Source organism: Neophocaena asiaeorientalis, unplaced genomic scaffold (assembly GCF_003031525.2).
Source record: "Neophocaena asiaeorientalis asiaeorientalis breed wild unplaced genomic scaffold, Neophocaena_asiaeorientalis_V1.1 scaffold152, whole genome shotgun sequence".
Taxonomy (NCBI): domain Eukaryota; kingdom Metazoa; phylum Chordata; class Mammalia; order Artiodactyla; family Phocoenidae; genus Neophocaena; species Neophocaena asiaeorientalis.
The window spans coordinates 10,748,634-10,760,101 of record NW_020185338.1 but is presented as its reverse complement, the minus strand read 5'-3'; the positions used below and the strand labels follow the sequence as shown (position 1 = coordinate 10,760,101).

Sequence of the window (11,468 nt, the reverse complement as noted above, 5' to 3'; positions counted from 1 at the left end):
GAGGGAAGAGATATGGGAACATATGTATATATATAACTGATTCATTTTGTTGTAAAGCAGAAACTAACACAACATTGTAAAGCAATTATACTCCAATAAAGATGTTAAAAAATAAAAAACAAAAAAACATACACACTCATAGAGGGAAGGGAAATGGGGGAGAGACAGAGAGGGGGAGGGAGGGGGAGGGGGAGAGAGAGGGAGAATGAATGTACATACATATCCATAGGTTATTGATATTTTTTATCATCATGTAAACATATGTGTACGTACTTGCGTGTATACACACCTATCTCTTCAACCACAATTTACTTATAAATTACCTACCATGGGCTTCCCTGGTGGCACAGTGGTTCAGAGTCCGCCTGCAGATGCAGGGTCCGCGGGTTCGTGCCCCGGTCCGGAAAGATCCCACATGCCGCGGAGCAGCTAGGCCAGTGAGCCATGGCTTCTAAGCCTGCCCGTCCAGAGCCTGTACTCCACAACGGGAGAGGCCACAACAGTGAGAGGCCCACGTATCGCAAAAAAAATTACCTACCATGTGTCAGGCTCTCGGCCTCGTCTTGGAGATAAAAAAAACAACCAAGACTTGGTTCCTGTCTTCAAATAGCAAACATAATTACAAACCTGCCCACCTGTTTGGTTTGCTTAACAAACATGCCTGCAATATCACTTGCTGATAGAAATGCCAGCTCTTCCCACATCGGTGCCTCTTTGTGGACCATCATCTCAAGTGATTCAACACAGTCAGGCTGTAAACTTCCAATCAGCATAGTTCCACAGTAAGTCTTACTCCCAGTTCCCTGGCCCTTAATACCTGACACATTATTGGGTAGTTAATCAATGCTTGCTGATTTATTGCTGGGCTGAACCATTAATTGGCATCTATTTGGTAACAAAACAATAACAAAATAATGGCAGCTGCTAATCGATACCTTATCAGGTATCAGAAATTCAGCCAAGCACTTTATATACATTTTCACATTTAATTCAATAATAGAGTTTATTATTACACCTGTTTTAAGGATGATATAACTGAGGCTTTGAGTTTTGTTTTGCTTTTTGAATTTTATTTTTTTATACAGCAGGTTCTTATTAGATATCGATTTTATACACATTAGTGTATACATGTCAATCCCAATCTCCCAATTCATCACACCACCACCACCACCCTACTGCCGCTTTCCCCCCTTGGTGTCCATATGTTTGTTGTCTACATCCGTGTCTCTATTTCTGCCCTGCAAGCCGGTTCATCTGTACCATTTTTCTAGGGTCTTTAGATTGATCCACGGATCTACAAATGACCCAATTTCATTCCTTTTTATGGCTGAGTAATATTCCATTGCATATATGTACCACATCTTCTTTATCTATTCATCTGTCAATGGGCACTTAGGTTGCTTCCATGACCTGGCTATTGTAGATAGTGTTGCAATGAACATTGGAGTACATGTGTCTTTTGGTATTATGGTTTTCTCAGGGTATATGCCGAGTAGTGGGATTGCTGGGTCATACGGTAATTCTATTTTTAGTTTTTTAAGGAACCTCCATACTGTTCTCCATAGTGGCTGTATCAATTTACATTCCCACCAACAGTGCAAGAGGGTTCCCTTTTCTCCACACCCTCTCCAGCATTTGTTGTTAGTAGATTTTCTGATGATGCCCATTCTAACTGGAGTGAGGTGATACGTCATTGTAATTTTGATTTGCATTTCCGTAATAGTGATATTGAGCAGCTTTTCATGTGCTTCTTGGCCATCTGTATGTCTTCTTTGGAGAAATGTCTATTTAGGTCTTCTGCCCATTTTTTTATTGGGTTGTTTGTTTTTTTAATATTGAGCTGCCTGAGCTGTTTACATATTTTGGAGATTAATCCTTTGTCCATTGATTCGTTTGCAAATAGTTTTTCCCATTCTGACGGTTGTCTTTTCATCTTATTTGTAGTATCCTTTGCTTTGCAAAAGCTTCATTAGGTCCCATTTGTTTACTTTTGTTTTTATTTCCATTACTCTAGGAGGTGGATCAAAAAAGATCCTGCTGTGATTTATGTCAAAGAGTGTTCTTCCTATGTTATCCTCTAAGAGTTTTATAATGTCTGGTCTTACATTTAGGTCTCTAATCCATTTTGAGTTTATTTTTGTGTATGGTGTTAGGAAGTGTTCTAATTTCATTCTTTTACATGTAGCTGTCCAGTTTTCCCAGCAACACTTATTGAAGAGACTGTCTTTTCTCCATTGTATATGCTTGCCTCCTTTGTCATAGATTAGTTGACCATAGGTGCATGGGTTTATCTCTGGGCTTTCTATCCTGTTCCACTGAGCTATATTTCTGTTTTTGTGCCAGTACTATATTGTCTTCATTACTGTAGCTTTGTAGTATAGTGTGAAGTCAGGGAGTCTGATTCCTCCAGCTCCGCTTTTTTCCCTCAAGATTGCTTTGGCTATTCGGGGTCTTCTGTGTCTCCATACAGATTTTAAGATTTTTTGCTCTAGTTATGTAAAAAATGCCATTGGTAATTTGATAGGGATTGCATTGAATCTGTAGATTGCTTTGGGTAGTAGAGTCATTTTCACAATGCTGATTCTTCCAATCCAAGAACATGCAGTATCTCTCCATCTGTTGGTATCATCTTTAATTTCTTTCAACAGTGTCTTATAGTTTTCTGCATAAAGGTCTTTTGTCTCCCTAGGTAGGTTTATTCCTAGATATTTTACTCTTTTTGTTGCAATGGTAAATGGGAGTGTTTCCTTAATTTCTCTTCAGATTTTTCATCATTAGTGTACAGGAATCCAGGAGATTTCTGTGCAGTGATTTTGTATCCTGCAACTTATTTGCTAATGGTTTATCAACTTTCTTTATCTTCTCAAAGAACCAGCGTTTAGTTTAATTGATCTTTGCTATTGTTTGCCTTGTTTCTCATTCATTTATTTCTGCTATCGTCTTTATGATTTCTTTCCTTCTGCTAACTTTGGGTTTCGTTTGTTCTTCATTCTCTAGTTCCTTTAGGTGTAACATTAGATTGTTTACCTGAGATTTTTATTGTTTCTTGAGGTAGGCTTGTATAGCTATAAACTTCCCTGTTAGAACTGCTTTTGCTGCATCCTGTAGGTTTTGGATCATCCTGTTTTCATTGTCATTTGTCTCTAGGTATTTTTTGATTTCCTCTTAGATTTCTTCAGTGACCTCTTTGTTATTTAGTAATGTATTGTTTAGCCTCCATGTGTTTGTGTTTTTTACGTTTTTTTCCCTGTAATTGATTTCTAATCTCATAGCATTGTGGTCAGAAAAGATGCTTGATATGATTTCAATTTTCTTAAATTTATTGAGGTTTGATTTGTGACCCAAGATGTGATCTATCCTGGAGGATGTTCCATGCGCACTTGAGAAGGAAGTGTAATCTGTGGTTTTTGGATGGAATGTCCTATAAATGTCAATTAAATCTATCTGGTCTATTGTGTCATTTAAAGCTTGTGTTTTCTTATTAATTTTCTGTTGGATGATCTGTTCATTGGCATAAGTAAGGTGTTAAAGTCCCCCATTATTACTGTGTTACTGTCGACTTCGTCTTTCAGAGCTGTTAGCAGTTGCCTTATGTATTGAGGTGCTCCTATGTTGGGTGCATATATATTTATAATTGTTATATCTTCTTCTTGGGTTGATCCCTTGATCATTATGTAGTGTCCTTCCTTGTCTCTTGTAACATTCTTTAAAGTCTATTTTATCTGATATGAGTATTGCCGCTCCAGCTTTCTTTTGATTTCCCTTTGCATGGAGTATCTTTCTCTATCCTCTCACTTTCAGTCTGAATGTGTCCCTAGGTCTGAAGTGGGTCTCTTGTAGACAGCATATATATGGGTCTTGCTTTTGTATCCATTCAGCAAGACTGTGTCTTTTGGTTGGAGCATTTAATCCATTCACATTTAAGGTAATTATCAATATGTATGTTCCTATTACCATTTTTTAAATTGTTTTGGGCTTGTTTTTGTACGTACTTTTCTTCTCTTGTCTTTCCCACTTAGAGAAGTTCCTTTAGCATTTGTTGTAGAGCTGGTTTGGTGGTGCTGAATTCTCTTAGCTTTTGCTTGTCTGTAAAGCTTTTGATTTCTCCATCGAATCTGAATGAGATCCTTGCAGGGTAATCTTGCTTGTAGGTTCTTCCCTTTCATCACTTTAAGTATATCATGCCGCTCTCTTCTGGCTTCTAGAGTTTCTGCTGATAAATCAGCTGTTAACCTTATGGGAGTTCCCTTGTATGTTGTCATTTTTCCCTTGCTGCTTTCAATAATTTTTCTTTGTCTTTAATTTTGCCAATTTGATTACTATGAGTCTCGGTGTGTTTCTCCTTGGGTATTTCCTGTATAGGACTCTCTACACTTCCTGGACTTGGGTGGCTATTTCCTTTCCCATGTTAGGGAAGTTTTTGACTATAATCTCTTCAAATATTTTCTCGGGTCCTGTCTCTCTCTCTTCTCCTTCTGGGACCCCTATAATGTGAATATTGTTGTCCCAGAGGTCTCTTAGGCTGTCTTCATTTCTTTTCATTCTTTTTTCTTTATTCTGGTCCACAGCAGTGAATTATACCATTCTGTCTTCCAGGTCATTTGACTGTTCTTCTGTTAGTTCTTATTCAGCTAGTGATTCCTTCTATTGTAGTTTTCATTTCAGTTATTGTGTTGTTCATCTCTGTTTGTTTGTTCTTTAATTCTTCTAGATCTTTGTTAAACATTTCTTGCATCTTCTCGATCTTTGCCTCCATTCTTTCTCTGAGGTCCTGGATCATCTTCACTATCATTATTCTGAATTCTTTTTCTGGAATGTTGCCTATCTCCACTTCATTTAGTTGTTTTTCTGGGGTTTTATCTTCTTCCTTCATCTGGTACATAGCTCTGTGCCTTTTCATCTTGTCTATCTTTCTGTGAATGTGGTTTTTGTTCCACAGGCTACATGACTGTAGTTCTTCTTGCTTCTGCTGTCTTGTCTCTCAAGGCTTTGAGTTTTAAGCAACTTGCCTAATGCCACACAGCTAGAAAATGATTTATACTGAAAGTTCTGTCTATAGCCACTAATTCTATACTACTTTCTGAAGAGAATGGCCCTATCTGTAGATGACTGAACCCAGTGAAACTTCGATTCATAGCTAACTATACTAAGAAAACAGGCCAACACAAACCGCTAAGTCAATCAAAACTACATAGCAATCATGTACACAAAAAATATTAAAGAAAAGCAAGCATATATGCTGTGTATATTTATATATGTGTGTGTGTCTATGTATCCTTAAGATTATTTACCATTTTAGACGTCATACACATCTTTTCTCTGCATTAGGATCCATTATCATTGACTATATAGTTTTAACAACTGAAAGGCGATTTTGCTTTTAATGATCCCACTAGAAGCTTTCAATTGCAGATCTGTGTCTTATCTATTGATATATTCCATCCCCAGCATCCAGCACAATGCCTGCCACATACTAGATTGTCAGTACATAGCAAAGGAATACAGTACTCCCCCATTATCTGCGAGGGATATGTTCCACGACCCCCAGGGGATGCCTAAAACTGAAGATAGTACCAAACCCTATACATATTATACATACCTACCTATGATAATTTAGTTTAGAAATCAGGCACAGTAAGAGATTACCAACAATAACTAATAATGAAACAGAACAACTGTAACAATATACTGTAATAAAAGTTATTTGAATGTGGTCTCTCTCTCTCAAAATATCTTACTGTACTGTATTCACCCCTCTTGTGATGATAAGAGACGATACAATGCCTACATAAAATGTGATGAGATGAAATGAATGAGGTAGGCATTGTGACATAGCATTAAACTACTGCTGACCTTCTGATAATACCTCAGAAGAAGGATCACCTGCTTTGGGTGATCCTGGATCATCAAGCCATGATGATGTGGATGGTTGGATGTTAGGAGCAGAGGACTGAGATAGGTGGGGATCACAGGTGTTAGAAAGTGGGACAGCTCAAGATTTCATTATGCTACTCAGAACAAAGTGCAGTTTAAAACTTATGAATTATTTCTAGAATTTTCCATTTAATCTTTCTGGACTGCAACTGGTCCAAATTTGGTAATTTCAGTTACCGTGGTAGGTAACTGAAACAATGGAAAGGGAAACCACTAATAAGGGGGGACTACTGTACAATCCTTAAATTTTAAAACTCTGTTCTAAGGTGAATGTTCCACTTATATGAATGTATGACAATGCATACATACCTGGAACGTCACAGATAGTGGAGAAGCATTTATTTTAAGCAGAACAAGGTAAACTTTCAACATAAAATTTCCCCCACCCTTTCTTAAATGCAAATAATTAAACACAAAACATGTTAATACAATCTTCTGGCTAACTTTTAATTATGGAAAAGTTGGAAAATTTAGTATTATCTTCAAAGCAACTACACCCTGGCAACAGATACATTAATTATGTGTGAACATTAGACTTAGTCAAAACAAAGCATGACATAAGAACTGAATTACAATTGTCAAGATTGTAGGCCTAAATTTAGCAACTTAAGCACATTTAATCATAAACTCCAAACTAACTTAAATTTTATTTCCTTGATTTTAACAATTACTAGAAAGGTAAAAAATATATACAAAATACAGTGAAACAACAAAAAGAGGAAAAGATGAGCAAAGCATGAAGAATGTTTCTTCTAGAGGTTGATGACACCCCACCCAGTGATATTTCCTTCAACAAAGATGTTAGTTAGTAACCCTTATCAAGAACAGGAGTCATCTGGCCCAGTCTATCCTGCCTTATCCTATTATCCATATGTTAATAGTCTTTTTTTTTCTATTTGACTTCTATCACACTCCAATGCAAATCCTTTTAGGAAGATGGTAAAGACATAGAATGCAAATTTAAGTATTCTGTCTGCTATTCTTAGTTGACTTTTGGCCACAAAAGTAGTGACTCTAGAAGTCCCTAGTATTCTACCCAATGCCTGGTATATAGCAGACACCCCCCAAATTTTACGCATCTACTGATAGGAAAGCAGTGAGCCTGCTGGGAACATTCCAAGGTTGCCAACCTTCTTAAGTTTCAGTCTCTTTAACTGCAAAAATGAGCAAAATAGTATTGATTTCATAACATGACTATGAGCATTAAAGTGCCTAGTGCACAGTGACCACCTCATCTGTTATATATTGTACCTCAGTTTCTTCATAGGTTAACAGGGATCAATAAAATCTAACCCAAAGAGTTGTGAGAATTCAATGAGTATACATATGTAAATCAATTGGCATAAATACTTGCCATAAAGTAGGTCTTCAATAAACCATAATTCCTTTCTTTGCTACCTTGCCTCTAAATGCCTATTTTAAGATCCAGAAGAAATTTAAAATCAAAAGTATTAGAAGGTTACTAGTTGGTTGAAAGAATAAAAGTCACCGCATTCTAATAAACTTCTATGATGTCTTCTGGCACCAATACAAATTGCTATTAAAGCCTAACAATTAGCATTTAGTAGTACATAAACTATGTTCTAGGAGAAACACTAGAAGAAATTCAAAAAAGTCTTTTAAATTAGAGTTCATTCACATTTTTACCTTTTCTTCTAGTTGGTCCTTCAAACACTGGTATTTTAGCTTCAGTTTTTTGTTCTCATTTTCATTCTGAGTTAATTCCTCTGTCAGCCTGTCATACTGTGATTTCAACTTCTCTAGCTGAGAACGCTGGACTTTAGCCATATTCTTATCTTCTAAGCTTTCTGCCTGAGAGAAAAAGGAGAAAAGAGAAAGTCCACTGGCCACAGCCAAGCTGTACACAAAACAAATTCCACATTATATCAGTGGGCAAACACTTTGAGATTTTACTACCTCTAAGCGTTCACACATAAACATACATGCAAAGGAAACATTCTTTGCATGTGGTCAATCTCTCCTTAGCATTCACTGAGCAACCAATTAAGTGACAGGTACTCTACTAGGTGCTGAAGATAACAGGCATGAACCGTAAAAGAGACAGATACAACAGTCAATTCTGACAACGATGAACAAGAAGTGCTTAATAAAGGTGCAAGCAGAGGTATGTGCAACCCAAAGAAGGGACACTAACTGCTGAGAGGGGAAGGGTTATTAGAGAAATGTCCCCATAAGGATATACTATGGGACATTACTGCCTGATTAGTCTCCTCATCTATAAAAGGAGCTTAACAATATCCCTATTCAAGCTACACTCTCGTTTTTGTGAAAGGCTTGCGTATTTTTTGTACAATGTAATTATTAATACCACTCTTGTGGGGCTAAAAAGATTATGGATCAGAGTAGCCAAAAAACTATAAATAACTTAATATGAAAGAGTATACCAGTGATTATTTCAGTACCAATAGTGCAATAAAGTACCTCGTTTTCATTTATTATTTGGAACATAACCAGAATCAGCTTTAAAAAAAAAATAACAGGAATAATCTGTGGATGGGATTCAATAAGGATTTGCCAGGCATATGAAGGATGGGATTCAATAAGGATTTCCCAGGCATATGAAGTTAAAGACTTAAAATAACAACAATGTAAATACTGACTATATGTCAGGCACTGCTCTAAGACGTTTTCGTATAGTTGTCCCTCATTCCAGCCTCACCACAACCTGACTAGGGAGACACTGTTATTGTCTCCTGTTTTGAAACTGAAGCAGAACACTAATCATTTGCCAAAGGCTATGTAGTGAGTAAAGCAGAGCCAGGATTTGAACGCAGGAATTCTCTCTACTGTCCATGTTTTCAGCTGCTCTGCCTCACTGCCTTTAAAAGGTACGTATATCGTACGGTTTTAAAAACCAGCTGGGCGCAACTTGCAATGTTAACTAGTTACACCTACCAGTTACTGACAGCCTGTAAGCACCCACATAGAATCTGTTTAAATTACATGTTTCAATGCCTAAAATATATTTGTTTCTTTCCTTTGTATAAGTTTATTATATGTATATAATCAAGTACATAGGAACGTAATTGCTGGAAGCAATTTCCCAAAAGGAAGAAGTTTTGTGAGTTTCAGACAAGAATCTATACCTTAGTCACCCCACAAATTTCAGCTAAGACTTGATGCCACTTTGAGTTAACAAAAGAACTGATGTTTTTAATGAGGAATCCTGTATTCACTACCCAAAAATAAACTTACAAGATAAAGTCTCTTATCAGGAAAATTGTTCATTATTTTAAGTTTCAGTAGAATACTTAGCATTTTTTGTGTCTTATAAAAAGTGTAGGTATAGACAGTTTTCCCCCAAGGCCAGTGGTGTCTGGGCCAGCTCATAGAGACACTCAGGAACCAACTGTGCTCATCTCTTCCCAACTCTGCCTCCAGTGATGTTGTTTGATAGCTTGAAAACAGCCAAATGGGGGTTTTTATACTGCTGAACTTGGCAAATGCTACAAATCAGGGTTCCCCTCTTTGCCCCCGGAGAACCTATTTTTAAAACAGTTATAAGCACAGTAATGCCTAAGTTTGACTAAGAACTTACTTCTTGTTGTAGTTTCATTATTACATTTACATTTCATTTTAGGGTTTACAAAGTGATATAACACTCAAAAAAACCCTGTGATAGAGAAAGACATTACTGTTTCCATTCTACTGATAAAGTACAAAAAGGTTAAGTAACTTGACCAAGATCATATGGCCAGCAAATGGCAAAAATACAGAACTCCACTCTTGGTCTTCTGATTCCAATAAGGGCTCCTACAAAACTATTTTTGTTGAAATCGTAATAAGGTGATAACCCAATATCCTTCAAATATTAATAGCAACTAGAGTATTTCATAAAAATAGTTTACATTTAAATTTAAAAACAGGCATGAGGGCATCCCTGGTGGCGCAGTGGTTGAGAGTCCGCCTGCCAACGTAGGGGACGCAGGTTCGTGCCCTGGTCTGGGAGGAGCCCACGTGCCGTGGAGCGGCTGGGCCTGTGAGCCATGGCCGCTGAGCCTGCGCGTCCGGAGCCTGTGCTCCGCAACGCAAGAGGCCACAGCGGTGAGAGGCCTCGGTACCGCAAAAAAAAAAAAAAAAAAAACAGGCATGAGAAGGGTAAATCTAGATGGGGAAAAATATAACTTCTGCAGAGAAAAAAATATGGGTAATGTATCACACTTATTAGACTCAGAAAAAGTAACAGATTAAGGTGAAGCCAAAAGACAAAGAAATGTAACATTTACAGAGCTATTTATCAAAAGCCCTCTTATACATAACTCAGTATATTAAACCTTCGATGACAACCATTGCTATCAACTCCTGTTAATTAATATAAATGAGTCAAAAGTACGGAATTATATTCATAAAATAGCATGAGGTGGGGCTGTTCCTATGGGTAACTTATTCGGTTTAAGAGAAGAGTAGTGGGCTTTCACGATCTCTGGTTCTCCTGTTAAGCTCATATGCTTCTTTTGTACCACATTATAGAGTAACTATAATATCCTTCCGCATCTCAGTCTTCCGAATTAAAAAAAAAAATCTAAAGTTTTTGGAGAATCTACAGAATAGTTCTAAACGGTGTCTTCTTTATATACAGGTAATTTCTTAAAGCTTTATTGTCACCTCACTATACACAAATACAAAGCACTTCCTTTGGATGAGGAAAGCAATTTTACCACATTACAGGGAAAGAGCCAAACCAGACAGATCACAAAGCAAGTCAGCAGCAAATCCTCTGATTTCTAGCTTTTCAAACATTTTAACCCAACATCCACGGAACATGTTCTGTATGTCTCAAACATCATGCTAGACGCCATAAGAGGATGCAAAAATGGCTAAGACCTGCTACCTGCCCCTCTGGAGATGTATGAAGACACAACAAACACACCATAATATAAGGCAGCCTAAATGTGCTGTACTAGCAGTTCCAAAAAAGAGCTATGGAAACACAGAGAATAGAAAGATTTATCCCAACCTCAGTTGAGATATATGCCATCTTCAGTGAATCCATAAAAGAAGTGAAAAATTAATTGGGCCTTGAAAGATTAGGTAGCCTTTTTCCTCCTGCAGATTGAGGGAAAAGACAATCCAGTCCTCATGGTGTTTTCATACTAATAAACAGAGATTAAAAAATTAAAAGTATGGAATCTATATATGATGATGAGTGCTATGGAGAAAAACTAAAGCAGGAAGGAGGGATAGATTTATCACACTCCTGACAATCATGTTATGAAATGATTCCCCTGCATGGTGATATTTCCCCAAATGTAAGATCTCAATTATGCATTTACCCAGGCAACTTTGATTTGGAAAAGAAGGGGTAAATCTCAAAAGCCTTGGGTTTACAAAACCCATAAGCTGATCCACTTTAGTTACCATACCAATAAGGACCATGGTTATAGCTTCTATGGCCTTGACAAGTCTTTGCCTTTTATATTTTAGGAGATCATAAACGTTGAATGAGGGCACGTTTCAGGTCCACGACTTACTGCCGCCTCTGCCTTTCCTGAACTCCCAAAATAGCTAAACGT

General features: G+C 37.3%; 1 protein-coding gene across 1 annotated transcript in view; it reads right to left on the bottom strand.

Annotated features, from left to right (window-relative positions):
* Positions 1-11,468, bottom strand: part of CEP128 (centrosomal protein 128) — a 419,931-nt gene that overhangs the window by 261,361 nt on the left and 147,102 nt on the right. Inside the window, exon 15 of the mRNA XM_024736316.1 lies at positions 7,582-7,746. Coding sequence (XP_024592084.1) covers positions 7,582-7,746 — 165 coding nt within the window. The remainder of the gene's footprint in view (positions 1-7,581; positions 7,747-11,468) is intronic.